At 36.9% G+C, this 26,921-nt stretch overlaps 1 protein-coding gene across 3 annotated transcripts in view; it reads left to right on the top strand.

Annotated features, from left to right (window-relative positions):
* PDE3A (phosphodiesterase 3A) overlaps positions 1–26,921 on the top strand; it is a 376,263-nt gene that overhangs the window by 200,669 nt on the left and 148,673 nt on the right. For all 3 annotated transcript variants that reach the window (XM_005911912.3, XM_070371160.1, XM_070371161.1), the window contains exon 2: positions 20,201–20,251. In XM_005911912.3, the coding sequence (XP_005911974.3) occupies positions 20,201–20,251 (51 nt within the window). The remainder of the gene's footprint in view (positions 1–20,200; positions 20,252–26,921) is intronic.

Here is a 26,921-nt window from a genome sequence, read left to right on the forward strand (position 1 = left end):
GAAACAAAGGGAACTGATATAGCAATAATTATTTCTGCCATCTTTGTTGAATTCAAATTCACAAGGTTGAATTTTATATAAGTATCATATACATAATGAGAATCAAACAAACGATTCCTCTGTATACCAATCATATAGTTAGTATGTTATAATTTTGCTTTGGAATGAACCCAGATTCAGTTAATGTGTAGATCTGTTTCTCCTCCAAGGTCTTTCCTATTCTTTGTCTGGCATTATTGCTCCTGTCCCATAAGTGTATGTGCACACGTGTCTCTGTGTATGTGTGTGTTTGCATTTGTACATGTCTCCTCAAATTGATTTCAGTGACGACATTTTCATGGCTTCAAGATGTTGGGTCAGAAGCAATTATATTTTCTTCCTGGTCACTTTGGGTCAGATGATTATTGCTTCATCTCCAGAATCCTAAAATGCTTCCAGGCAGGAAGAGTAGAAAGGGAGAAGGCAAAAAAGATACACTAGCCAAACCTTTCCCCTTTTAAAGTATTTTCTTGGACATTTCTCATGATGACTTCTGTTTATATCTGATTGGCCAACACTGTGTCCCAAGGCTTCCTGATCTTGGGGAGGGGAGGTCAGGGAATGTTTTTAAGCAAGGCACATTGTCATCTCTGCAGAAATTGTGCAGAGAAAAATATTTTCCCATACATACACTTCATTCTTTTCTGTGAAAAAGAAAAATTTATATGTATGGGAAACTAGCAGTCTTTGACCACATGAGGCAAGGGATGAAAGAAAAATCTTAAGTTAGAAAGGGAAGGGACAAATCGTCTTCATACTTGTGTTCTCTTGTTTGCATCCTGAGTGCACGGCAACTCAGAATGTCTCCATTTCCATCAAGAGGTACCCCAGAATCTTAAAACTAAAATAGAGGGCATTTTATTCATTATAATTTAACAAACATATTTCACAAGATTTTTTTTTAATAGCAAGAAGACTCTAGAGAGAATGAAATTGAAGACAGAGATATTTTTCCAGCTATAGAATTTTTTAATCAACTCATCATTTAAATTCCTAACTAGTTAACTTCCCTTATGCATTTACTTCTGGGTAAACCAATCAGTCATTCTTTAAACAAATATTTATTGAGTCCCTTAACTGATGCCAGGCACAGTGCATTTAGTAAATAAGACCAAAAGATTTTTGCTGTCCTCAAACTCTCTTGCTAGAATTGGAGACATACAGTAAGCAAACAGTGAAATAAAGACAAGATAATTTCAGACTGCCATAAGTATAGGAATCAGAGGGTCATGCTGAAGAGTAATGGGTAAGATGAAGGTAAGGCTGGCCTCTTATTTATTCCCTAACTCCAGTACCTAGTATCATACCTGGCTGAGAGTAGCTGCTTGGTATATACTTGTTGATATTGGATGGATGGAGGCATGGATGGAAAGATGGCTTACTGGTTAGTCTCGGAAAATATCTCTGAAGCAGTGCTGTTTGAAATTATACCTGAAGGATGAGAATGAGCTAACAGTGCTAAGAAATGAAAAAATTCATTCCAGGAACAATAAACAGTATTCAAGCCTTGTAGATTATAGCAGTGAGTTCAAATGTAATTCTAAGCAAAATGAGAAGCCATTGAATTGTTTTACATTGAGGATCTCATCTTCATAAAATTATGAATTGGTAATTTATAATTGTCTCCATTTTACTATGTGAGAACTGGACCTAGAAAAGATAAAATAACTTACCCAGATTCATGGAGCTAGTAAGAGTGAAATTGGGATTTGATTTCAAGAAATTTGACTCCAGAGTCTACCCTTAAGCACAATGTACTGTTATAAAGACTCAATAAATACACTGTAATATGTACAGTAACTTGAATAACAGGACCTGTATTGTTAAATCAGCAAAAAGGAGAGAGACTGAAAATAAAATCTCTGCCAACTTAATGGATTCCATTTTTAAGTGTTTTTAAAAACATTTCTTAGACTGACTTACAAACTGAAGACATAGCCTAATCTCTCAGAGCCTCCTCTAATTGACTTTGTTTTTCAGTCAGAATTGTGTTCTTGTAATATTTTAGAATATTATTCTAAGGGGTCTATTTTGTAGTTCTAATGAGCTCTTTTGAGTATATAGAACTTGCAAAAATAAAATTTTCTCGAAGTTTACAATAACAGCTTGAAAGAGGAAAAACATTACTAGCTCAGGCTAGAAGGTTCACTTTGGCTACACATCTAAAGCTATGACTGTACCTTGTGTAATTTATCGATTCTGAAAAATTGAATTTTCCATCTTCTAAGAATACTATTTTGGGTGTTTTGTACCTACCCTGGACCCAGAAACCATATTGCAGCAGTCATTCCTTCATGACCACTTCCAAAAAAGAAGAAATGTATCCTAACAGGAAAATCGCCAAGTTACTTCCATCAGTGACAATGATTTTCAATTTTCACATGTGCTTCCTTATCATTTTTAAATCCCACAATTCTAAGTTTTAAATTCCTCAACAAAAGATGAGAAATTAAAGTGTTTACTGTGGTAATTTTATTAAAACTTTGGCTGTGACCCAGCAATTATGATTATGTACAAATATTTTGCTTGTCAAAATTCATCCCTTTCTCCATTTCCAGCTCATCGTTTATATTGAAACACAAACCTTGGTGAAATATTTAATAGTTCCCCTTCATGGCTGGAAGCAAATAAAATGTTTACCAGAAAATGGTTTATTTTAAACTTCCTTTAAGATGCCTCTTTCCCACAAAAGGAAAAACAAAACAAAACACAGGGGAGTTTTCAATTTAGATAAATTAAAAAAAAAAAATACAAGAATCCCATGCACTGTATATTATTGATTCAAATTGACAAAGTCAGTGATAAATTGATATATTAATCAAGCTTCCTCTTCTAGAGCCCAGAATGTTGTTTTTGTTTTGTTGGTTTTTTTTTTTTTTGGCCACATGGTATGGCTCACAGGATCTGAGTTCCCCAACCAGATTTCAAACCCAGGCTCCTGGCAATGAGAGCCCCGAGTCCTAACCACTAGACTGTCAAGGAATTCCCCAGAATTGTATTTTTCAAAAATAGCTATTGTTAGGTAGCCATTTATCTATTTCCTCATGTTTTGTTTGTTTATTTGTATTTTTCTCTCCAGATTCACTTTTAAGTTCCTATTTTCTGTGTTTTGCCTTTAATACAGGCTCTAGTACATAGTAGTTACTTTAAAAAAGAAAACAGTAGAAACAAAGAATGGATGAGTCCATTCTAGTACTTGAGGTGAGAAGAAAATGGAGAAGAAAATAGTAATCCCTTTTGATCTTGTAATTCTACCCACATTGGTTCATTAAGTAAGATTTTATATCATACTCTTGATCTTTTTTCTCCCCCTTCCCTTTTTCTTGCCACACCATCTTATATTTCAGTTTCCTTCCCTTCATCCTTAGGGACACATGTTATGTGTCCTAAAAGAGAATATATTTCCAAGGAAACTTCTGTCTGCAAAAGAACACTGATTGTGGTATAAACAAACCTATGAAATTAATTTCAATGTATCTGATGAGTCTTGGAGTCATGAAGAATTGAGAGGCTTTATCACATTGGGGGATGTGGATATACTCTTCCTTAAAACTGAGTTGAGACTGTCTTCAGGCTTTATTGTAAATTATTTCCAGCAGCATTTAAAGAACTAAGGACAAGATGCACATGTTTTATTAAAACTTACATATTAAAGATGTGGAACTAAAGTCATTTTGGCAATATTAAGTTAAGAGGAAAAGGAAGAAACCCAAGGGACATATAATGGGGTTGGCATATATTGCCCATGTAATCTCTCCTTTTTGCCACAATCGCTCTAAGTGAGGCTGTTTGAGAAAGACAAGTAGCATGGAAAATGTTTGGAATTTTGTCGTTTTGCTGAAGTTTTCTTGGCACTGAAAAACATAGCTAAAGCATTGACTAAAATAAGACTTAAAGTTTTTAACCAAAAAAAAAAAACACTTTTGGAAAAAAAGTAATTTTCACAATGAGGAAATTGTATGAAAATGAAGTCAGTACTTTATGTCATTTATCAGACTTAAAATGAGTTTCATTTTTTAAGTCATGTGAATTTTTGAGATTTTTTAAAAGTCAGACTATTGATTTTTAAGACCATTTTTAAGGAAGACGGTTAAGTGGAAATTTTGCCCTAATTTAATTAATTTAATTTTATTTTGCCCTAATTTAATTTTACAGCTTTATGTAACACCTTAAAAACTAAGTAGTGACCTATCTATATTATTATATGTCCACAAAATAAGTGATTTGGGGATCAAAGTAATTTTCCCATTTTTCAGCATATTAATTTTAATGTTACAATTTATAAAATTACATGTTGTTTATACCACAAGCAATATGAGAATGCTTGATTAAGAAAAAAGAAAAAAAAGCCTTAAAGCCATCCAAATGTGAGGCCTTTTGAGTTAATGTTTTTGCCACAACTAAGGTATCAAACTACCGCACAATTGCACTCATCTCACACAAGTAATGCTCAAAATTCTCCAAGCCAGGTTCAGCAATACGTGAACCGTGAACTTCCAGATGTTCAAGCTGGTTTTAGAAAAGGCAGAGGAACCAGAGATCAAATTGCCAACATCCGCTGGATCATCGAAAAAGCAAGAGAGTTCCAGAAAAGCATCTATTTCTGCTTTATGGACTACGCCAAAGCCTTTGACTGTTTGGATCACAATAAACTGTGGAAAATTCTGAAAGAGATCAGAATACCAGACCACCTGACCTGCCCCTTGAGAAACCTATATGCAGGTGAGGAAGCAACAGTTAGAACTGGACATGGAACAACAGATTGGTTCCAAATAGGAAAAGGAGTACGTCAAGGCTGTATATTGTCACGATGCTTATTTAACTTATATGCACAGTACATCATGAGAAAAGCTGGGCTAGAAGAAGCACAAGCCGGAATCAAGATTGCCGGGAGAAATATCAATAACCTCAGATATGCAGATGACACCACCCTTATGGCAGAAAGTGAAGAGGAACTAAAAAGCCTCTTGATGAAAGTGAAAGTGGAGAGTGAAAAAGTTGGCCTAAAGCTCAACATTCAAGAAAACGAAGATCATGGCATCTGGTCCCATCACTTCATGGCAAATAGATGGAGAAACAGTGGAAACAGTGTCAGACTTTATTTTTTGGGGCTCCAAAATCACTGTAGATGGTGACTGCAGCCATGAAATTAAAAGATGCTTACTCCTTGGAAGAAAAGTTATGACCAACTTAGATAGCATATTCAAAAGCAGAGACATTACTTTGCCAACAAAGGTCCGTCTAGTCAAGGCTATGCTTTTTCCTGTGGTCATGTATGGATGTGAGAGTTGAACTGTGAAGAAGGCTGAGCGCTAAAGAATTGATGCTTTTGAACTGTGGTGTTGGAGAAGACTCTTGAGAGTCCCTTGGACTGCAAGGAGATCCAACCAGTCCATTCTGAAGGAGATCAGCCCTGGGATTTCTTTGGAAGGAATGATGCTAAAACTGAAACTCTAGTACTTTGGCCACCTCATGCGAAGAGTTGACTCATTGGAAAAGACTCTGATGCTGGGAGGGATTGGGGCAGGAGGAAAAGGGGACGACAGAGGATGAGATGGCTGGATGGCATCACTGACTCGATGGACGTGAGTTTGAGTGAACTCCAGGAGATGGTGATGGACAGGGAGGCCTGGCGTCCTGTGATTCATGGGGTTGCAAAGAGTCGGATACGACTGAGCGACTGAACTGAAGGTATAATATCTAAGTTTCATTATTTTCCCTAGGATTTCCAATTTTTTCTTCTAAGGAAAGATCAAGTTTGTATTAATAGATTAATCTTATTAAGTTGCCCTCATGTCATGAGGTTTGACTGAGTTTTAATAATTTTCTGGAGAAAATAGCCTTGAATGAGGCATTATATAAATGGAATCTGAATATATAGGATAACAGAAATACTAGAAAGATCCATTCTAAAGACCACAGGTGAAGAGCTAGAAATAATGAGTGAAATTGTTTTTGGTATGATTTCTGATCAATTACCCAAATTGGCAGAGGTAGTACAAGTGGAGTTGAACAAACTGTAAAATGCAGATTTATAGTTACATTCAATGCTGCTCAGAGATTTGGGTTTCACCTCAAGTTGATAGAGTTAAGAAATTAAAGCCTTAATGCCTTGTTTAATATTTCATAAGAAACTACATTTTGTTTTGCTGCTCAGTACTTAAAAGCACTTTATTGTGGTTATTTTAGAACTATTTACATGGATTTTACATATTTGTTTAATTTGTTTATTTGCTTATTGTTTTTAGGCCTATCACTTGCATTGGAAGTTTGTTTTCCAATTAATAAATGACCCACTTGAAGGTACTATGCTGTGCTTAGTCGCTCAGTCATGTCCGACTCTTGTGACCCCATGGACTGTAGCCCACCAGGCTCTTCTGTCCATGGGATTCTCAAAGTAACCATATGTATGGCTTCCCACGTGGCTCAGTGGTAAAGAATCGCTTGCCAAACAGGAGATGAGATTTCGATCTCTAGGTCAGGAGGAAGATACCCTGGAGAAATAAATGGCAACCCACTCCAGTATTCTTGTTTGGGAAATCCCATGGAGAGAGGAGCCCAGTGGGCTATACTCCATGGGGTTGCAAAAGAGTAGGAAGTGACTTGCCGACTAAACAACCACCAGCACCACATGTATATTATTTGAGCTATAGTTTTCTTAAATAATTAGAATATAATAACATCTCAATAAAATTATGTAATTAATAAAAATTATAAATTAATATGTAACATTAAACATTATGTACTTACTACATAGTAGATACTATACTAAGCCTTGTTTTTTAGCAGTCATTTTTTCATGCTTTCTTTAAATTTTTAATTAGAGAATAATTAACTTTATAACATTATGTAGGTTTCTGCTGTACAACAGTGCAAATAAGCTATAAGTAACATACATCTCCTCTCTCTTGAGCCTCCCTCCCACTCACCCCATCTCACCCCTCTATGTCATCACAGAACACCAAGCTGAGCTCCCTGTGCTATACAGCTATTTCCCACTAGCTGTCTGTTTTACACATGGCAGTGTATATATGGCAATTTATGTAATAACAGAGCTAGATGCATAGATGGCACTAGTGGTAAAGAACCTGCCTGCCAATGCAAAAGACAGAAGAGATTCAGGTTCGATCCCTGGGTTGGGAAGATCCCCTGGAGAAGGGCATGTCAACCCACTCCAGTTGGTTGAAGAATTTCTTGCCTGAAGAATCCCATGCACAGAGGAGCCTAGCAGGCTACAGTCCATAGGGTCACACAGAGTCAGACATGACTGAAGCGACTTCGCATGCACACACTCCATATCTAAATATTAGAGATATGGAAACTGAGGGACAGAAACATTAAATAAACTAAGATCATGTATCCAGTAAAATTGACTATAGTATCAGATATGGAATTTGAACCAGTAAATCAAGCCTCTAGAACCCACATGCCTGACCACTGTACTAGAGTTCATTAATGATTCTAAAGGTACGTCAAGATCCTGTGGTGCCATGGGGTGTGCAGTCGCCACATTTATTATGTGTACGTAGAACACAGGGCTAGATATTGTGGGTACCCAATAGATACTTGTTGAAAGGATGTGTGAATGAAAGAGTAAATAGGTGAATTCAGGAATGAATAATATGTACTAGTAAGATTTACTAGTAGAGAAGATGGCTAAACAAACTGTGGCGTATAATTTAGTATACATTTTAAGGTAATTCTGTAGCCAAAGTTGAAATATATGATTGATTTTTAACATTTACATAGCCTTTTCCAAGAAATTAAATTTTTCTTTTATTCCACAGTTTTCAAAGATGTTAAAACTCAGTTCAGTCTCTCAGTCATGTCTGACTCTTTGCAACTTCAGGGATTGAAGCACACCAGGCTTCTCTGTCCATCACCAGCTCTCCGACCTTGTTCAAACTCAAGTCCGTCTCATTGGTGATGCCATTCAGCCATCTCATCCTCTGTCTTCCCCTTCTCCTTCTTCAATCTTTCCAAGCATCAAGGTCTTTTCCAGTGAGTCAGTTATTTGCATCAGGTGGCCAAAGTATTGGAGTTTTAGATTCAGCATCAGTCCTTCCAGTGAATATATATTTAGGACTGATTTCCTTTAGGATTGACTGGTTTGATCTCCTTGCAGTCCAAAGGACCCTCAAGAGTCTTCACCAACATCACAATTCAAAAGCATCAATTCTTCAGCACTCAGCTTTCTTTATAGTCCAACTCTCACATCCGTACACGACTACTGGAAAATTCATAGCTTTGGCTAGATGGACCTTTGTTGGCAAAGTAATGTCTCTGCTTTTTAGTACGCTGTCTAGGTTGGTCATAGCTTTTCTTCCAAGGAGCAAACATCTTTTAATTTCATGGCTGCAGTCACCACCTGCAGTGTTTGGAGCGCCCCAAAATAAACTCTGTCACTGTTTCCATTGTTTCCCCATCTATTTGCCATGAAGTGATGGGACCAGATGCCATGATCTTAGTTTTTTGAATGTTGAGCTTTAACCCAACTTTTTCACTCTCCTCTTTGACTTTCATCAAGAGGCTCTTTAGTTCTTCTTCGCTTTCTGCCATAAGGGTGGTGTCAACTACGTGCCTGAGGCTATTGATATATCTCCCAGAAATCTTGAAAAATGGATTTGGAGAAATAAATCTACTTCATCAACTACCACCATGAGTCCCATGAAGACAAATCAAATCCTATGAGATTTTTTTTTTTCCTTACCAGTGTACTAGTTGTGGCTCCCAGGTGTCTCAGTGATGAAGAATCTTCCTTCAGTCCAGGAGACACAGGTTTGATCCCTGAATTGGGAAGATCTCCTGGAGTAGGAAATGGCAACCCATTTCAGTATTCTTGCCTGGAAAGTTCTATGGACAGAGGATCCTGGTGAGCTGCAGTCCATGGGTCACAAGGAATCAGTCATGACTGAGCATGCATGAACACACACAGTCTTAGTTGACCAAGTTGACCAAGACCTGACACTTGGTTTGAACACAATAATTATTCATTGTTAAACATTTTACAAAGGAAAAGTGTGTGATTCATAGTCAGCAGACCTAAATTTTGATCCATATTTAGCCACTAGCCTTGTGGTTGTGTTTTAGTTTTACCTCTATTGACTCATAGCTATAAAGAAGGAGTCATACGCATCCATTCTTTTATAATGAAATAAAATAATATATTAGAAAAACATTTAGAAAACTGTAAGCAATTTTTAAAAATTTCTCAGAATGTGTTCCATGGAAAGTTGTTAATTTATTTTGAAACAAGTGTTCTGTTATCAAGTATATTCAAAACATTAGTTGAATTGAGTTCCTTTGTTTAATACTTCACCAAACTTTAATAATGTTAATATGTATTTGGATTAACCAAGTACTTATTATATTATGCAAAATTTCACAAGTTTATTTTATAGTATTGCCATTTCTTTATAAAATATCTCATAAGGAAACACTGTGTGTGTATTAGTCACTCAGTCATGTCTGACTCTCTGCTACCCCATGGACTGTAGCTCACCAGGCTCTTCTGTCCCATGGGGATTCTCCAGAGAAGAATACTAGAATGGTTGGCATGCCCTGTTCCAGGGTATCTTTCCAACCCAGGTCTCCCACATTGCAGGCAGATTCTTTACTGTCTGAGCCACCAGGGAAGCCCATGAATACTGAGAAGGTAGCCTATGAATATTGAGGGTAGCCTATCCCTTCTCCAGGGAATCTTCCTGACTCAGAATGGAACCAGGGTCTCCTGCATTGCTGGTGGGTTCTTTACCAGCTGAGCTATCAGAGAAGCCCTACTGGTTAAGCCCAAAACTGATGAGATTGCATTATTAGTGGTTTAGTACCCCAAATGCAAATTAGTAAAAAATTCCATGTAATCAAGATATTCTGGATATATTGAATAAAAATAAAGGAAGCTTTGTAGCATTAATAGCTACATATAGGTTTAGAGTAGTGATTGTAAATTTGATAACAGGGACAGAAATAGAATTATGGAAACATTCCCAAAGTGTGGGAACATCTTTATCATCCTTATCAGAAAGAGATACAGGACTTACAGTCAGTAGAGAGGCTGGGATTTCAAACTCTAGAATACGTCTTTCTATTTGAAGTTTTCTCATTCCCCTATGTTTATGAAATTTATACTGGCTGCTGAGTTGGAAAGCTGAGTTGTTAGGTTCAGGGATTTATTCTCTGCCAAGTGAATGGAATTTAGGTAGTTATCACCAACTGGGAAAGGAAAACATATCCCTTGATTTCAGCATTGTGTAGCACTTTACTGTTTTCAGCCTCTCAGATCTTTCTAAGGAGGGTAAATGCTAAAGAATCCTCCTTTTCTGCTAAATTGTCTGAAGAGTCAAGATGGGGAGAATAGGAGAAAGCTAAATTATTTGAGGAATAATAAAAGAGTAGATTTAGATCTTGGGAAAGATCCCTGAAGAATGAAGGTTAAGACCTTTAAGCCTAAAAAAAAAAAAAAAAAAAAGATTCATTTCTGCTCCCCACCCCCAACCCAATGAGTAAAAGGCAAGACATAGTAACAGCCACCAAAAAAAAAAAAAAAAAAAAGCTTTGTGACAGCCACTGAGATACCTGATGGATATTTTAGTGATATAACCACGTCCTGTCCCCACCTTAGACCTTCAGCAGTGTCCCCGTCGCTTGATGATTCCTTATAGAGTGGACTGGATTGGCTGTGGATGGATGTGATAAAGTGGTGGTGGGTGAAGCTAGCCGTGGTTGAGAACAGAGATTGCTGGTGGTATCTTGTTTACCCAGTGGAGGCTGGTGGAGTCTCCCTGGAGGCCCATGGAAGTCTGGATTTGACTTGGGCCTTAGGCCAAAGTTGTTAAGAAAGTCCCTGAGGCTCCCACACATTGTCACCCAGCCCTCCAGGGCCCTTCACTGGGGTTTAGGGCCTCAAAAAACCTCATACAAATGATATTGAAAAAGATTTACCCTCCTTTATAATTGAATTTACATATTTCCAGTTCCCTTACAGTAGAGCACAGCATAGCCTTGACCTTCTTACTCCACTAATAACAAGAGGCCAAGTAAAGAAACGTCAAGGACTAGATAGGAATTGCTCTGCTCCACAGTATCCGTCACCCATCCTCCCATGCCTGGGATTGCCATCAAGTGGGCCCTGCACTCTGGGGAATGAGTAGTCCAGGCCTATCTTCCCACATGGAATCCTAGAGAGTAAAAACATAATGACTAAGGAGATTATAAAACAAATATGTCAAGGGAAGTATTCAAAGGGGACATGCCAAGGGTAAAGAAGAGCTTTAATTTGCTTAAGAAATTGAAAGTCCTGGGCTTCTCATAGTAACTGCAGTTAAAAAGCAACCCCTGCTCTTATGCATTTTATGACTCTTGAAGAACAAAACCCATGTGTTAAGGGACAGCACAATTATACTATGTACTATGACTAATACAAGGGCGCCTTTGTGGCCTATGGTATATGCTTCATAAATCCTGTTGTAGTGAATAAAAGTGAACTAGAGATTGGGGAAGGAAGAATCTCTGGTCCTTGAGTATTTCTCTAGACAGTGTACTTTGTTATTTTTAACTAGTGGAGCTAATGATTAACATTTTGGGACAATTTCATACCAGAGGAAGGCAGTAAATTCCAAATAGAAACCTATGATTTCAAAGATGCTCTGTGGTGACCAAAATGGGAAGGAAATCCCAAAAAAAGGGGATATGTGTATACATAGGGCTGATTCACTTTGCTGTACAATAGAAACTAACACAACAAGGTAAAGCAACTAGACTTCTATAAATTTTTTTAAAAATTCAATGAAATTTTAGCTGCAGGATGCTCTGCTGCTTCTCAGCTCTCCCATTTCTGCTCCCATCTCACAGTCTTACACCTTCTGTGTCTTCTGTCTTGCTTGCCCCAGCCCTGGATGTCTGTATTTCAGCTCTCCCACGTTATGCAGATCTCTGATAAATGTCACTTTTTCAGAAAGGACTTCTCTGATCTTTGTTGTTGTTGTTCAACAACAACAAGCTCAGTCATGTCTGACTCTTTGCGAACCCATGGACTGCAGCACATCAAGCTTCCCCTGTCCTTCACCATCTCCCGGAGCTTGCTCAAACTCATGTCCATTGAGCCAGTGATGCCATCCAACCATCTCATTCTCTGTCGTCCCCTTCTCCTCCTGTCTTCAATCTTTCCCAGCATCAGGGTTTCTTCTGCTTTTTTTTTTTTTTTTTTGCGAGGTGGGTAGAGGGTGGGGGGCGGTTGGTGGGTCTCTTCTAATGAGTCAGCTCTTCACGTTAGGTGGCCAAAATATTGGAGCTTCAGCATCAGTCCTTCCGATGAATATTCAGGACTGATTTTCTTTAGGATTGAGTAGTTTGATCTCTTTGCAGTCCAAAGGACTCTAAAGAGTCATCTTCAACACCACAGTTCAAAAGCATCAATTCTTCGGTGTTCAGCCTTCTTTATGGTCCAACTCTCACATTCCTACTACCAGAAAAACCATAGCTTTGACTGTATGGACATTTGTTGGCAAAGTAATGTCTCTGCTTTTTAGTATGCTGTCTAGGTTGGTCATAGCTTTTCTTCCAAGGAGCAAGCATCTTTTAATTTCATGGCAAGCATCTTAAATAATTTGTCACTTTTTCAGAAAGGACTTCCCTGATGTACTTACATAAAATTAGCTCTGTTGTCAGCCCCAACCCGCAGTTTCCCACCCGTTCTTTATCCATTATGTTACTGTAGTCATCTTTATAGCTTTATCATCTCCTGGTTTATGTTTATTTATGTTCTATCTCTTTTCATTAAAATTGTAAGAGCCAAGAGAATACAGATGCATCTTGATCTGTTCACTGATGATAGATTATGCCTAGAATAATTTCTTGCATATAATAGGAATGTAAGAAATACTTGTTTAGTGAATAGTGTTAAATAAAAAGAGAGTTTTATGTTATATTTCCCTGTATGTACTATACAGACTATATACACATATATAATAATAAATATATATTATACCATATAAATAATCGTATATAAATCATAGCACATATATATTATTTTTATGTTTTCAAAAATAGTAATTTTTTTAAAAATTCATTTGTTTTTTACTGAATATAGTTGATTTAAAATGTATTAGTTTCAGGTATACAGCAAAGTGATTCTGATATATATGTATATAAATAGCGCTGCATTGAATATTGGGATGCATGTATCTTTTTGAATTATGGTTTTCTCTGGATATATGCCCAGGAGTGGGATTGTTGGGTCATATGGTATGTACTCAGTCGTGTCCAACTCTTTGCGACCCCATGGACTTCAGCCCACCAGGGTCCCTTGCCCATAGGGTTTACAAGCAGGAACACTGGAGTAGGAGATATGGTAGCTCTATTTTAGTTTTGTAAGGACCCTCCGTACTGTTCTCCATTGTGGCTGTACCAATTTACATTGCCACCCACAGTGAAGAGAAAGTTTCCATTTTCTCCATACCCTCTTTGGCATTTGTTATTTGTAGACTTTTTGATGAGGGCCATTCTGACCTGTGTAAACACCTTTTAGTTTTAATTTGCATTTTGCTAATACTTACTGATGTTGAGCATCTCTTTTTGTGCCTTTTGTCCATCTGTATGTCTTCTTTGCAGAAATGTATGTTTAGGTCTTCTGCCCATTTTTTGAGCTGTAGGAGATCTTTGTATATTTTAGATAATTAATCCATTGTTGGTTGCATCATTTGCAAATATTTTCTCCCATTCTGTGGGTTTTCAACAAATGAAGTAGAAGAATGGTTTACTTGAGAGTAATGTGAGGATAACCATGTGACTGTTACCCTCCATCATTATATTTTTTCATATTTGAAAACTCTTGCCTCTTTAGGACATGCAAAGAATATATGTTTTAAATTTTGCATTCAGTTGTGGTTTCCTACAGCTTTCATCCCTTTAGTAATAGCTCTGGTGATGCTTTTTCACCCAAGAAGTCCTTAAAAGGACATTCATGATTATAGTAACACACAAAAAACAATAGGAGAACATAGCATGGGGAAAAATATAAATGAGGAAGGAAAATATTTTGCCTACAGAAACACACATTCAGCTATCTGCATTTCTCATATTATTAAAAATATCTTTGCTTGGTTGAAACCATTTTGTTTCCATGCTAACTTCTCATTTGCTTCCCCTGTGAACTTTTTAAATTCCAATTTGGCAGCAGTTTTGTTTTCCTTGGAACTAAGTACGGTGTAACATTCTGTTAGCTAAAGGCAGTGATGTAGAAATTGATTATTAAAAATAAAAGAGGAATTTATTTCATAAGGATGAAAATTACTTAGTGTCAAGGAAGTTATGATTTTCAAGATGCTTTACATAACAAATTATGTTTCTTTGCAAGGAAGTACATTTTGTTTCCTGGGAATAAATTTAAGCATCTTCTTTTTACCCATCCTGATTAATGAGAACTGAGAATGAAGGAAAGGTATACAGTTTTAAAGAGAATTCCTTCTGTTTGCCATGTATAGTCATAAACTTGGTGACCTGTATGTCCTCAAACTTCCTGGTTAAATGTTTATTAAAATATTATTACCCAGAGGAGTAATCACAGTTAAATAGCCAAGAGGGTATTTTTTATAGACAGTGAAAGACATTTTTTTCTTCCTAAATTATGAAGCCCTGTACTCTTTATCAAACTGAATATATTTGAATTTCCCATTTATTTTTCATGTTTTAGTCTTACTTTTTCTCTCTCTGTCTCCTCTGTATTTCTAGATCCTTTGTATAACAGATTATAAAATCAGAAAAATTCCTCCTTCAAAAACAGTATCATATCATATTAATAAACTTTCTGTCTCTTTTCCCAGAGTGGCCTAAGTATCATACTGCTGTTCACTTATCTTGAACATTTAGTCCATATAAACTCAATTGCACAAAGAAAAAAAAAAAGATTCCACAAATTCTACTTCTGTTCCTCATTGTCCATGCATGACCCATTTCTGTCTTTCATCTAATCCCATGATAATATCAAATGACTACGTTGGACGTCTGCAACTTAACACTGATTTTACCTATTGATTCAAAGGATGTTTTGACTTTCTCACTGGTGTGACGTCAACATCAATTTGCATGGAATTCTGTAATTCATTGACTTATGGTGCAAGTTCTTTTCTTCAGTATTTATTATAACTGACTAATTTTTTTTTCATTTGTCCTGATCATTAGTAAAGAGAGTGGGGCTAGGGAGGTATTGCTGTACTTTCTAAAACTTTTAGTCTATGGTTCTGGTTTAATGGGAATACTGATGAGCTGTCAAATGCTTCATTTTAATTTAAATAATCTGTAGTATTAAGTCAGGCAGTTTTTCATACTAAGAATAGCTCTTTTAAAAATAATACTGAAAGAATGGTATTCATTTTAGTCTTGGATCCATGATCTGAGGACAGTACTGTAAAATAAATAATGTAAATAGTGTAAACATTTCAGATGCTATCATCTACTAATATGAAGCTGATCCTCACTCACCCCTCACCTGTGCCAGGTATGCAATGATCTTGGGAAGGAATAGAGCCCTGACGCCCTAACCAGTACCTACTCCTCCACCTGTCATCATTAAATATTCTCCCTTAAATTAGTATAAGTGGATTACAAATTATGTTTATTATTTATTTACTTCTTTTTATTTTTATACACATGCATATGCACTCCACTGCAGTACTCTTGCCTGGAAAATCCCATGGATGGAGGAGCCTGGTGGGCTACAGTCCATGGGGTCGCTAAGAGTCAGACTCAACTGAGCAACTTCACTTTCACTTTTCACTTTTATGCATTGGAGAAGGAAATGGCAACCCACTCCAGTGTTCTTGCCTGGAGAATCCCAGGGACGGGGGAGCCTGGTGGGCTGCCCTCTATGGTGTCGCACAGAGTCGGACACGACTGAAGCGACTTAGCAGCAGCAGCAGCATACTGAGTTTCTTTCACTTCTAATAAAATTAGTTGTTTCCCATAAACCTCTTGACTTGATATTTATTGTGTAAATTGTCCTTATCCTTTCTTCCAGTTATCTACTAGGGTTGTATTTCTTTAAAATGTGTAGAGTTCTTAGTGGACTGAAGATGTTATTCTTTACCTGCCATTTACTGTCGATATTTTACCAGTGTGACATTTGTGAAGGCACTTGAAGGTTTCAGGTATCCTGATCAGTTGATCTGACTTTTTTCTAAATTTGGAAATTCTTTTTTTTATTCCAAGATAGTTTAAGTATTTGTTTTCATTTTGTTCTAATACTTACAGTTTAATCTTTTTAAAATAACTCTATTTATCTACTGTTTTTAATATGGGTTCAGCTCTATATTTTTTTTTTTTTTCCATTGATTGAATAATTCATCAAAAACTCATTAATTTTTGTATTTTCTTTTCACTTTTTTTTTTTTACTACATGTACTTAATTTATTTCAGAACTGTCCACTACATTTCATTCATTTATATTTTGAGTCATGAAGCATTATCCTATAATTTGAATTAAATTTTATTATTTTAATATACTTTAATAACCACTAGAGCATATTTATCCCTTCTGGTATTTTGATTCTTAGTTTATTCTCTCAGATAAAATTTGGGTGTTTTTTTTTTTCAATATCTTTAAAAAATGCAAACAACTTTTGATTGAAATTGAGTTAAACCTATAAATTTATTTGGGTAGAAATGAACATAATTTTATTGAATTAACTTCTCAAACAGCATTTTATGTTCATCAGTGAAGCTTTACCATTTCCATGTATGATTATCAAACATTTCTTGATAATGTTCAAAAGCATAATACTTTTTGTTGCTATTATGAACAGCTTCTTTGTCTTTTGTTGTCAAAGTCAATGCAATTGAATAGAAAAACTAATATATATAAACATGCTTTACAATATGTTTTGTTAGCATGACAGCTTCTTATTGGTAAGGAGTTCTTTCAGTGCTACACATGACTAGTGAGTGACTAGACAGAGAAATGGAATTTATTCCTCTTGGTTGATATCTTGCATTTTCTTAATATTCTTCATGGTAAATGTTATTTTTGGCAAATAAATATCATGATCTGAAGGAAAGTAGCTCAATGCTGTTACAATTCTGGAAGTAACTTGATAATGTCTCATAGTCTGTGTTTTTATAAAAATCTATATTTGTAACTTTGGGGGCATATTTCAGATTAAATAATTTTTGCTCCTTAGAACTCTCATATTTTTGTGATTTATCAAAACAGAATTTAAAATTATTGATATTTTGGGCTTCTGGTTCTTATTATTTCTGACAGTAGGCTAGGCTACACTAGCAGATTTCTGCAGGATGTTTTGTTAAAAAAGTACAAGTTTAATACCACGTAAATAAAGCTTAACATGGTTTAACATCTCTCTAGAATGTTCCTGACACAGACTAGGAAAGCTGTACATTAGCAGACTTGTTTAGTCATACAATGATATTAAAATATCCTCAAAACAAAGAGTAATTGAAATATTAGCTATCAAGCCAGAAGTTGATTTTTTTTTTTCAATCTGTTTTCAGGACACAAGTTAACCTTAAAAATGCATTCTAATATACAATAGGTACAGACAAATAATTTTTGATTCCACTATACAAGGTACTTAGAATAGTTAAATTCATACAGTCAGAAAGTACATTGTTAGATGCAGGGGGTAGTGGTTAGGTTGGGGAGGACTTAGTGTTTAATGGGGACAGTTTCACAGTTGAGGAAAATGAAAGATTAGGGAGATGGCTGATGGTGAGAGTTGCACAACAATGTGAATGTACTTAGTGTCATAGAAATATACAGTTAAATATGGTTAAAATAGTGTGTTATGTGACTTTTACAATAATAAAAAAGAATTTTTAAAAAGAGATGTATTACTTTAGATATGTTAATTTATATTCGTGAGGGCTATTTAATACCTTACTGTTAAAACATAGGTTTCAAAAAGCCTGCTGCTGCTGCTAAGTTGAACACTTCAGTTGTGTCCGACTCTGTGCGGCCCCATAGACGGAAGACCACAGGCTCCCCCGTCCCTGGGATTGTCCAGGCAATGACACTGGAGTGGGTTGCCATTTCCTTCTCCAAGACATGAAAGTGAAAAGTGAAAGTGAAGTCTCTCAGTCATGTCTGAATCTTAACGACCCCATGGACTGCAGCCTACCAGGCTCCTACAGTCCATGAAAGAGTAGAAACTGTTGCCATGTAAATAGGTATAATTTAATTTACTGTCAAGAATTTGCTGGCAAGATTTTAATTTACTGGCAAGAATACACAGAAGAACTATACAAAAAAGATCTTCATGACACAAATAATCAGGATGGTGTGATCACTCACCTAGAGCCAGACATCCTGGAAAGCGAAGTCAAGTGGGTCTTAGGAAGCATCACTATGAACAAAGCTAGTGGAGGTGATGGAATTCCAGTTGAGCTATTTCAAATCCTGAAAGATGATGCTGTGAAAGTGCTGTACTCAATATGTCAGCAAATTTGGAGAACTCAGCAGTGGCCACAGGACTGGAAAAGGTCAGTTTTCATTCCAGTCCCAAAGAAAGGCAATGCCAAAGAATGTTCAAACTACCACACAATTGCACTCATCTCACACTCTAGCAAAGTAATGCTCAAAATTCTCCAAGCTAGGCTTCAACAGTACATGAACCGTGAACTTCCATATGTTCAGGCTGGATTTAGAAAAGGCAGAGGAACAGAGATCAAATTGCCAACATCCGTTGGATCATTGAAAAAGCAAGAGAGTTCCAGAAAAACATCTACTTCTGCTTTATTAACTACGCCAAGGCCTTAGACTGTATAATCACAACAAACTGTGGAAAACTGTCCAAGAGATGGGAATTCAGGACCACCTGACCTGACTCTTGAGAAATCTGTATGCAGGTCAGGAAGCAACAGTTAGAACTGGACTTGGAACAACAAACTAGTTCCAAATCGGAAAGGAGTACATCAAGGCTGTATATTGTCATCCTTCTAATTTAACGTATATGAAGAGTACATCATGAGAAATGCTGGGCTGGAGGAAGCACAAGCTGGAATCAAGATTGCTGGCAGAAATATCAATAACCTCAGATATGCAGATGACACCACCTTCATGACAGAAAGCAAAGAAGAACTAAAGAGCTTCTTGATGAAAGTGAAAGAAGAGAGTAAAAAAGTTGGATTAAAACTCAACATTCAGAAAACTAAGATCATGGCATCCGATCCCATCACTTCATTTCAAATAGATGGGGAAACAGTGGAAACAGTGACAGACTTTATTTTAGGTGGCTCTAAAATCACTGCAAATGGTGACTGCAGCCATGAAATTAAAAGATGCTTGCTCTTGGAAGAAAAATTATAAATAACCTAGACAGCATATTAAAAAGCAGAGACATTACTTTGCCAACAAGGGTCCATCTAGTCAAAGTTATGGTTTTTCCAGTAGTCATGTATGGATGTGAGGGTTGGACCGTAAGGAAAGGTGAGTTCCAAAGAATTGATGCTTTTGAACTGTGATGTTGAAGAAGACTCTTGAGAGTCCCTTGGAGTGCAAGGAGAGCAAGCCAGTCCATCTTAAAGGAAATCAATCCTGAATATTCATTGGAAGAACTGATGCTGAAGCTGAAACTCCAATAGTTTGGTCACCTGATGTGAAGAACTGACTCATTTGAAAAGACTCTGATGCTGGAAAAGATTGAATGCAGAAGGAGAAAGGGATGACAGAAGATAAGATGGTTGAATGGCATCACCAACTCAATGGACGTGAGTTTCAGTAAGCTCTGGGAGTTGGTGATGAATACGGAAACCTGGTCTGCTGCAATCCATGGGGTCACAAAGAGTCAGACACGACTGTGACTGAACTGAACTGAATTGAATTTACTGTCATTCCTATATTTTCTTGACCTCTGGGGGTTTCCAGGGGGCACTAGTGGTAAAGAGCCCTCCTACCAGTGTAGGAGTCATAAGACAAGCAGGTTTGATCTCTGGGTTGGGAAGATTCCCTGGAGGAGGGTGTGGCAACTCACTCTAGTACTCTTGTCTAGAGAATCCTGTGGACAGAGTAGTCTGGAAAGCTAAAGCTATTTAATACCTTACTATTGAAACATAGGTTTCAAAAGTCTATTATTCTATAAAAGAAAGACTATAAATTGTTGACATATAAAATAGGTATCATTTAATTTACTGCCATTATTACATTGTCTTACAGCTCATGGGGCATTCAGAATGGGACCACAAACGAGGGCCACGAGGATCACAGGTAAGTTTCTTTTCCTTTTTTGCATTTTTGTTGCAAACACGGAGCCATGACTTTTCTAAAACTCAAGAAATGAGGACAGAGAAGAAGAGGCACAGCAGTCATGCCATTTGTTTTCATTTTACTTAGCTGTAATTAAAGTCTGGTTTCAGATCCCAAGGGCAGATATCAGTATATTCCTCTGAAGAGCTTTCTAGTATCCCAGATTTGTTGTGTTCGTGTTCCTCTCAATAGAGATTTTGTATTCATCTCATCTCTACAGAATTTATTTTGATCAGCAGCCTACTCTCTTGATTTTATGCACTTCCTTTGATAATTTTTCTATGTATTTCTTCTTGTCTCTATCTTCCTGGTTTTGGTTAAATATTTTGAAATATAATCACAGTAAACCCTGAACTAATTACAGATTTTGTCTCTAAATGAACTGTCTTCATCTTAAGGAAATAGAAAGATGAAAGGACCTATTATTTAGGAAAAGAAACAAATTATAAACCTTTCTATATTGCCAGACTGTTCTCATTGTCTTACTTTATGTCTTAGGCAAGGAGAAATATTCCATGACGCATTTATGCTTTTTAATGACCTAATTAGACAATGTGGATTTGTTTTGCTTTCATAATTACTTTGCCTGACAGAATAAAGGCTGAATTTTACACTGAGAAAATTATCTCTCCTCCTAGGGTACTTTGTGAAGAAATAGAAAAATCACTTTTCTCTTCGTTGCCTGCACTTACCTGACTGTAAACATGCCAAATAAAAAATAACACTAAAAAAATGGTTAAGAGAAAGAGAATTGGATGTGCAGTACTGCATAAGAAAAATCATTTTGAAATATGAAATTCTCCGCGGGGTTTTATCAAGTTGACATGACCTGTGCTGTCATTAAGTTTTCATGGATAACAGCTTAATTTAGGTCACTGAGAAAGTACAACCAAGTCAGTCAGTTGTTTTTAGTGGCAAGTTTAATAGCTGTGTTTTCATTTTTGTCTGATATCAATTTGATTAGTAGATAATATAAATCAGTCCAATTAAATCAGCATTATCCAAAAGAATGTATGCCTCACTTTCCCTTACTCTTACTTCTCTCTTTCTATTTTTCTCCAACAACTCACCCTTTGTACACATTTAATATTGTAAATCAGAATTTGCTGCCAAATTGGTCATGAATACACAGTAAATTGTTTGTAATTCTAGATCTATCACAGGTAAAGATGAGCACCAGCAAGAAACCCCAGGTTTCTGGGATAAGGGGGCTTCCCAGGTAGCATAGTGGTGGAGAATCCATCTGCCAATGCAGGAGACACAAGAAACATGGGTTTGATCCCCTGGCTCAGGAAAATCCCCTGGAGGAGAAAATGGCAACCCATTCCAGTATTCTTGCCTGAAATAGTCCATGGAGAGAGGAGCCTGGTGGGCTATAGTCCATGGGGTCACAAAGAGTCGGGCATGATTTACCAACTAAACACCAACAGCAGAGTATACCTTTATCTCACCTTGATTCTCAACTCAGATAAAAATTGTCAATGTCAAAAGCAAAAACAGTACGTATACATATAACTGATTCAGATTGTTGTACGGCAAAAACCTACACAGCATTGTAAAGCAATTATCCTCCAATTAAAAAGCAAATAAGTGTTTTAAAAAGCAAGAACATACACTCCAAAATTAAAAAGATACCAATTACAACAGAATAGTTTATTGGGAAATTCTAGATAAATTAAGCACAGAGTAAAACCTCTAATTCTAATTCCCCACCAGAGGGGGGCGGGGAAGATACTGTACTTATGTTTTAGATCATCTATCTCTTCTTATCTTGCTATTACTTCCTTGAACAATATGTCTAAAGCCTTTCAGCCATTTGAAAGGAATTGCTGACTGCATTTGAATACAGACCTCTAAGTATTTTACTAACACCACAAGGCCTCACTCAAATACCATCTCTTTAGGAAAAGAAAAGATTTAGTTTAATTGAAGACAGGTTTTTGACCACTTACTATGCGGACCGCGCTGTGGTAGGTCTCAGTCTGAGGGAAAACCGAGAGACAAGTTTATTGTGTTCAGAGAGCTTACAAGGTATAGTTGGAAATAGAGCAATACTTGAGTAGATAATGTGCCTATAAGGCAGAGTGGTAGATGTAAAATTAATTATATAAACAAAGTATGATAAGAGTTTAGGTGGGACAGATTGTTGATTTATGCCTAGTGGAAATGGGAAATTTTGGTGGTGTCTGAGGTGAGCCTTCAAGGTGGTGTTACAAGATTTTAGAAGTGTAAAGAGGGAAAGGAAAAGCCTGAGGAAAAAGTCTGAACTGGCAAAGTGTGGGGTTGTTTGGATATGTGTGAACTTTCTTTATAACTGCTTTATAAAACCTGACTGGCTAGGGACCGTTGCAGGAACTCCTGTGAAGGAATGATCCAGAGAATGTCATTTTTTATTGATTAGATGAGGAAGAAGTAAGGAGGGTCAGGAGTGTGAAATCCTGTACTTCACAGATGAGTGCCAGTAACCCAAGCCTGTTCACAGGGAAAATAATGAGGTTAGTGTTTACATTGTTGAGTGAGAAGTGAAGATGACAATCCCAAAAGGGAATTTCAGACGGACATTTGAGATGCTGTTCTGGGCTCTGTAGTCAGATGAAAGGGCTTCTCTGGTGGCTCAGCAGTAAAACATCTGCCTGCAATGCAGAAGTCCATCTACAATGCAGGAGACACGGGTTCGATCCCTGGGTCAGGAAGATCCCTGGGAGAAGGAAATGGCAACCTACTCCAGTATTCTTGCCTGGGAAATCCCATGGACAGAGGAGCTTGGAGAGCTCCAGTCCATGGGGTCACAAGAGTCGGATATGACTTAGTGACTGAACCACCACCACAGCCAGATGAGAGCAGAAGATGTGAACTAAACAGTACCAGACATACATATGATAATAGGGTTATATCAGGCAATAGATCCCAGAAGAAGAACATGAAAAGAGAAAAACAGAAGAAAGGCTGATTCTTGAGGAAGGCTCAGCATACAGGCTGAGAGGAGCCTGGGGATGGAGTTAAAACATACACACAGGCTCAGTGGAGACTAGAGGAAGGAGAACTAATGCAGAATTGAAAGTAGTGAGCATACTGACAAGCTACACTCAAAAGAGGGCTGAGACCACAAACACAGGTTCAAGAAAACAAAAAAAAACATGGGAAATGCAATTGAATGTAGTGATGAGCAGGCCATTAGTGGGCTCTCAGAATGCACTTTCAGTCAAGCAGTGGTGGAAAGCAGAATACAGAAATTAAGAAGAGAGTAAGTGTGAGGTGGGGCTTCCCTGATGGCTCAGTTGATAAAGAATCTGCCTGCAATGCAAAAGATCTAGCTTGGATCACTGGGTCAGGAAGAGCCCTTGGAGAAGGGAATGGCTATCCACTCCAGTATTCTTTCCTGGAAAATTCTATGGACAGAGGACCCTAGCAGACTACAGTCCATGGGGTGGCAGAGTCGGGCACGACTGAATGACTAACACATTCACTTAACTTTCACTTTTTGGTGTGAGATAGTGGAAAGGTCTCGTGGAGGAGTTTTGTTGTAAAAGAAAAGTAGAATTAAAAAAGAGGTGAAAAATGACAAGATCCCAGTGTATGGCAGTGAGCTATATTCAATATCCTGTGATTAACCATAATGATAAAGAATATAAAAAAGAATGGTGATGGTTTAGTTGCTAAGTCATGTCAGACTCTTGAGACCCCATGGACCATTCAATATCCTGTGATTAACCATAATGGTAAAGAATATAAAGAAGAATGTATGTGTGTATAACTGAATCACTTTGCTGTAGGGCAGAGATTAATACAACATTGTAAATCAGCTATACATCAGTAAAAAAAAGAAATAGCAATAGAAGTGAGGAAATTTTTTTTATGCCAAGGTGAGATATATGTCTTACTAACTGTTAATAGCAAAGAGAATCAGTGTAGAGGAGAAACACTGGAAGTTCTCAATAATGACCTATTTAAGGACTGAGAAAATAGTGTAGTTCAGGGCAGGGAATGCACTTTCTCTCAAAGTGGTCCTTTGACACCCATTTATGTGTTTTTCTTACACTCAACCAGTCCCTACCCTGAACCCTTCCATTTACTCTAGTTCAGAAAAACTGACCATGTTCTTAAACGAATTATTACATCCACCAATAAGCACTAATGAAGAAGCTTTGGAAAGAAAGTAGAGAAATTTATACCAGAACAGGAGACAATAAATGGGGATAGGTAGTACAAAAATGAAATGTTATTTAGTCGCTAAGTCATGTCTAACTCTTGCAACCTCATGGACTGTAGCCCACCAGGTTCCTCTGTGCATGGAGTTTCCCAGGCAAGAAGACTGGAGCGGGTCACCAATTCCTTCTCTAGGGAACCTTCTGACCTAGGGATCAAACTCACGTCTCCTGCATTGCACGCAGATTCTTTTACCCCTGGTAGCTCAGCTAATAAAGAAACTGCCTGCAGTGTGGGAGACCTGGGTTCAACCCCTGGTTTGGGAAGATTCCCTGGATAAGGGAATGGCTACCCACTCCAGTACTCTTGCCTGGAGAACTCCATGGACAGAGAAGCCTAGTAAGCTACAGTCCATGGGGTCACAAAGATTCAGATGTGACTGAGCGATTTTCACTTTCTTTTACCACTGAGCCACTAGGGAAATACTGTGAGCCTGATAACTTCAGTTTTCTTGGTAGAGAAAGAGTATATAAACTTGGGGATATTACAGTGGAAAGCCTTGAATGGCAGAAAATATATGAAGTACATTTGTTTTAGATTTCCAAAAATGGGGACTGACTAGGTGTGTGAGCATCAGTATACCTGGTAGATAGCAGTGGGCTGTCACACATGTAAGGGGCAGCCTGCAAGACATATATTGGTGTTTTTCATGTAAAAAACACCAATATATGTCTTGCACTGTTTTTAACCTTCAAGGAGTCAAAAACAAACTAAACAATTTTGGCCTTCAGGAAGGAAGTATACAGTTTTATCTAAAGTCGGTATTAGCTAGGAGGAAAAAAAAAATCATTAGCTTGTATTGAGAACATTCATCATGACCAGGATAAAGTTAAACCTCTGACTTTCCTCCTATGTGCTTTCTAGACAGAAGTTTTTCTCAAATTTAATGTCGTCTTTCAAAAGTATATATGTATTATCACAAATAATAAAGTGTACCTTTCATATAAAATGCTTATAGAACAGTGAATATCTTACTTCAAGTTAAATTCAGCTCTTAATTGTATATGACTCTTCAAACTCAGCAAGAATTTAATTAACATTTATTTATTTACTCTATTCTCAATAATTCTGTGACATAATTTGTCAGCTTACTCACACATTCAGGCTAATGGTTTCTTCTTCCTTTTCTTTTTTTTTTCCTTTTAGTATAAGCTCTCAGATACTAGATCATCCAAATTAGGGCAGATGCTAAATGATATATAAACTTCAGCAGCAGGCAGAACTCTTTTTCTGGCAGTGTTCCCAGTAATACCAAATGAAGTCAGAGGATAAAATTCTCAGAAGGCAATTAAGTGTTTTTCTTGTTTTGTTTTCTCTTTGCTATAAATTCTTGAAGAAAAGATTTTCAGTGGAAAGTTAAGAGAGATAATAGAAAATTGTTCTCCTTTGAAAAGCTTACGAGAGGTAAGAGGGCATTGAAGGAACCAATAGTTTCCTTGTTACTTAGCTAAGAGTCTTTGTGGGAAAAGATCACTTTGATTTGTGAATTGTACTAGGAATTTTAATGTACTGGGGCATGTACTAGGAACATTTTAACGTACTAGCAATCAATGGGCCTGTATTAATCAATAGTTAGAGACTAGCAGGTTCTTTCGTCATTTAGTGCATTTTTGATACCTTTAACTATCAGTAGAGACAAACAGATTCTGTGGTCATTTAGTGTGTGTTTATGTCTGTGTGTAGTATACATACACTAATAATACATATACTAGCAACCAAGCTTTATCAATTACACTTAAGACCACTTTTTGAAGACACAACTTATGTGTGATATGTTTAGTCTTCAAATAATTGAGGTATATTTTTAGACATGAAATTCTGGTTTGTCTTTCTAAGTGATTGAATTATAGTATGTACAACACAAGAAAATAGCTGAATATTCTGGTGGGAAAAAAGGTAATAGGTAGCAATAGACTTTTAGTATGCTTAAAAATGAAATGGAACTATAATACACTACAATTTATGGGATTATATTAGGTTGGCCGAAAAGTTTATTCAGGTTTTCTGTAACATCATACAGTAAAACCCAAATGAATTTTTTTGGCCAACCCAATAGCAAGAGCAGTTCTAAGAAAGCAGTTCCTGGAAATAAATGCCTACCTCTATGAATAGTTATATGCCAACAAACTGAGCAGCTTAGAAGTAATGGATGAATTCCTAGGAGCATACAATGTACGAAGACTGAACCATGAAGAAACAGAAAATCTGAACAGACCAATAATTTAAAACCTTTCAGGATGGGGAACACATGTATACCTGTGGCGGATTCATTTTGATATTTGGCAAAACTAATACAATTATGTAAAGTTTAAAAATAAAATAAAATTAAAAAAAAATAAAAAATAAAACCTTCCAACAAAGAAAAACCAAGGCCAGAAGGTTTCACTGGTGAATTCTACTAAACATTAACACGAACTTCTGCCAA

Source organism: Bos mutus, chromosome 5 (assembly GCF_027580195.1).
Source record: "Bos mutus isolate GX-2022 chromosome 5, NWIPB_WYAK_1.1, whole genome shotgun sequence".
NCBI lineage: Eukaryota > Metazoa > Chordata > Mammalia > Artiodactyla > Bovidae > Bos > Bos mutus.